At 64.3% G+C, this 1,254-nt stretch overlaps 1 protein-coding gene across 1 annotated transcript in view; it reads left to right on the top strand.

Annotated features, from left to right (window-relative positions):
* Window positions 1–64: 64 nt before the first annotated feature.
* The window catches only part of KIF19 (kinesin family member 19), a 24,947-nt gene continuing 23,757 nt past the window's right edge, over window positions 65–1,254 (top strand). Inside the window, exon 1 of the mRNA XM_004693368.2 lies at window positions 65–103. Within this exon, the coding sequence (XP_004693425.1) occupies window positions 65–103 (39 nt within the window). The remainder of the gene's footprint in view (window positions 104–1,254) is intronic.

Genomic DNA, 1,254 nt, shown 5'->3' on the forward strand with positions numbered 1-1,254 from the left:
GGCGGAGGGGGTGCGACTCGGGCATGCCCGCTGTCGCCGCCTGACCCCTCCACCTGCCGCAAGCATGAAGGACAACGGGGACTCCAAAGACCAGCAGCTCATGGTGAGACCCTTGGCTCCCCTTGGCCGCCTCCGTAGCCTTGAGCAGTTCTGGGCAGTTCTGCGCCCCCCTCCACCCCCCACTCCATCCCCACGGGACTCTCAGGAGCTCTTGTGCAACTTTCCCCAGACCTGGAGGTCCCGACCGCAGCATCATGGCCATCACAGCCTGAAAAGTTAGCCCAACTTCCACTGGCCGGCTCCCACTGGCCCGGTCTTACCAGGGGACCCCCCAGAATGCCTCCCAGGCCGCAGGAGCTGCTGGGTCCCCTGCAGGTCCAGCGTCCCCCCCGGACTCTGCCTGGGGAAGGAAGGTGGGAGCTCCCCAGCCCTGGGTGTTCAGGCGCCTGAAGGGCTCACAGCTGGGCAGATGGTGGTCCCCAGGGGCCACAGGGGCTGCTGTGGGATCCCGCTGGCTGCGCCTGAATATTTCTGAGAAGAGTGAGCAGGGACATAGATGGCCCCTGGGGGACAGGAAGAGAGTGAGTGGGGTACCGGGGGAGCACATAGAGCCGAAGCCCCCTGAAGAATCTGATTCTCAGCAGTGCGGGATGAAACGTCGAAGGGGAGACCCCGGGAGCCCCAGACCCCGGGAGCCCCAAACCCTCCCGGCTCCTCCCACGCCCTCACTGCTGAGAGCTGGGAGAGGGCTCCAGCCGGTAGGTGATGATGTAAGTGAGGATACTGTGGCCCCCAGAGACACCCCGTATCTGTAAGGCGAGAGAGACACGCTGAAGACAAGCTTTGGCCCTGCCCCCCAGGAGTCCCTGAAACACCCTCTGGGGCCTTTTGGGGAGTGTCTGTGCCTTGGCACAGGTGTGCCCCGGGTGGCACGAGGGTCTCCGCCTGTGCCTGATGAGGCGGGCAGGTGACCTGACGGACGGCAGAAATCCCTAGGAGACAAAATGTTCGCACTTGGCATAGAACTGCTAGTTATACCCACAAATCCTGCAAGCACCCCCCTCAATCAGGACAAGAAATGCACCCCTCCGCTGCACCCTAGGGCCCTGTTCAGAGGCCCAAGCACAGAATGAAGACCTCCACGTCGCACTGGCTGGAGGGCGGGGCGGTCCCGAGCGGTGCTGGCCGGTGCTGGCCCCTGGCCCCACGTAGGCGCAGTTGTTAGGATGACCGAGGACTTCCCCGAGCCCCAGC

The sequence above is a fragment of the Condylura cristata genome, unplaced genomic scaffold (genome assembly GCF_000260355.1).
Source record: "Condylura cristata isolate star-nosed mole 26May11 unplaced genomic scaffold, ConCri1.0 scaffold00038, whole genome shotgun sequence".
In the NCBI taxonomy this organism is placed as follows: domain Eukaryota; kingdom Metazoa; phylum Chordata; class Mammalia; order Eulipotyphla; family Talpidae; genus Condylura; species Condylura cristata.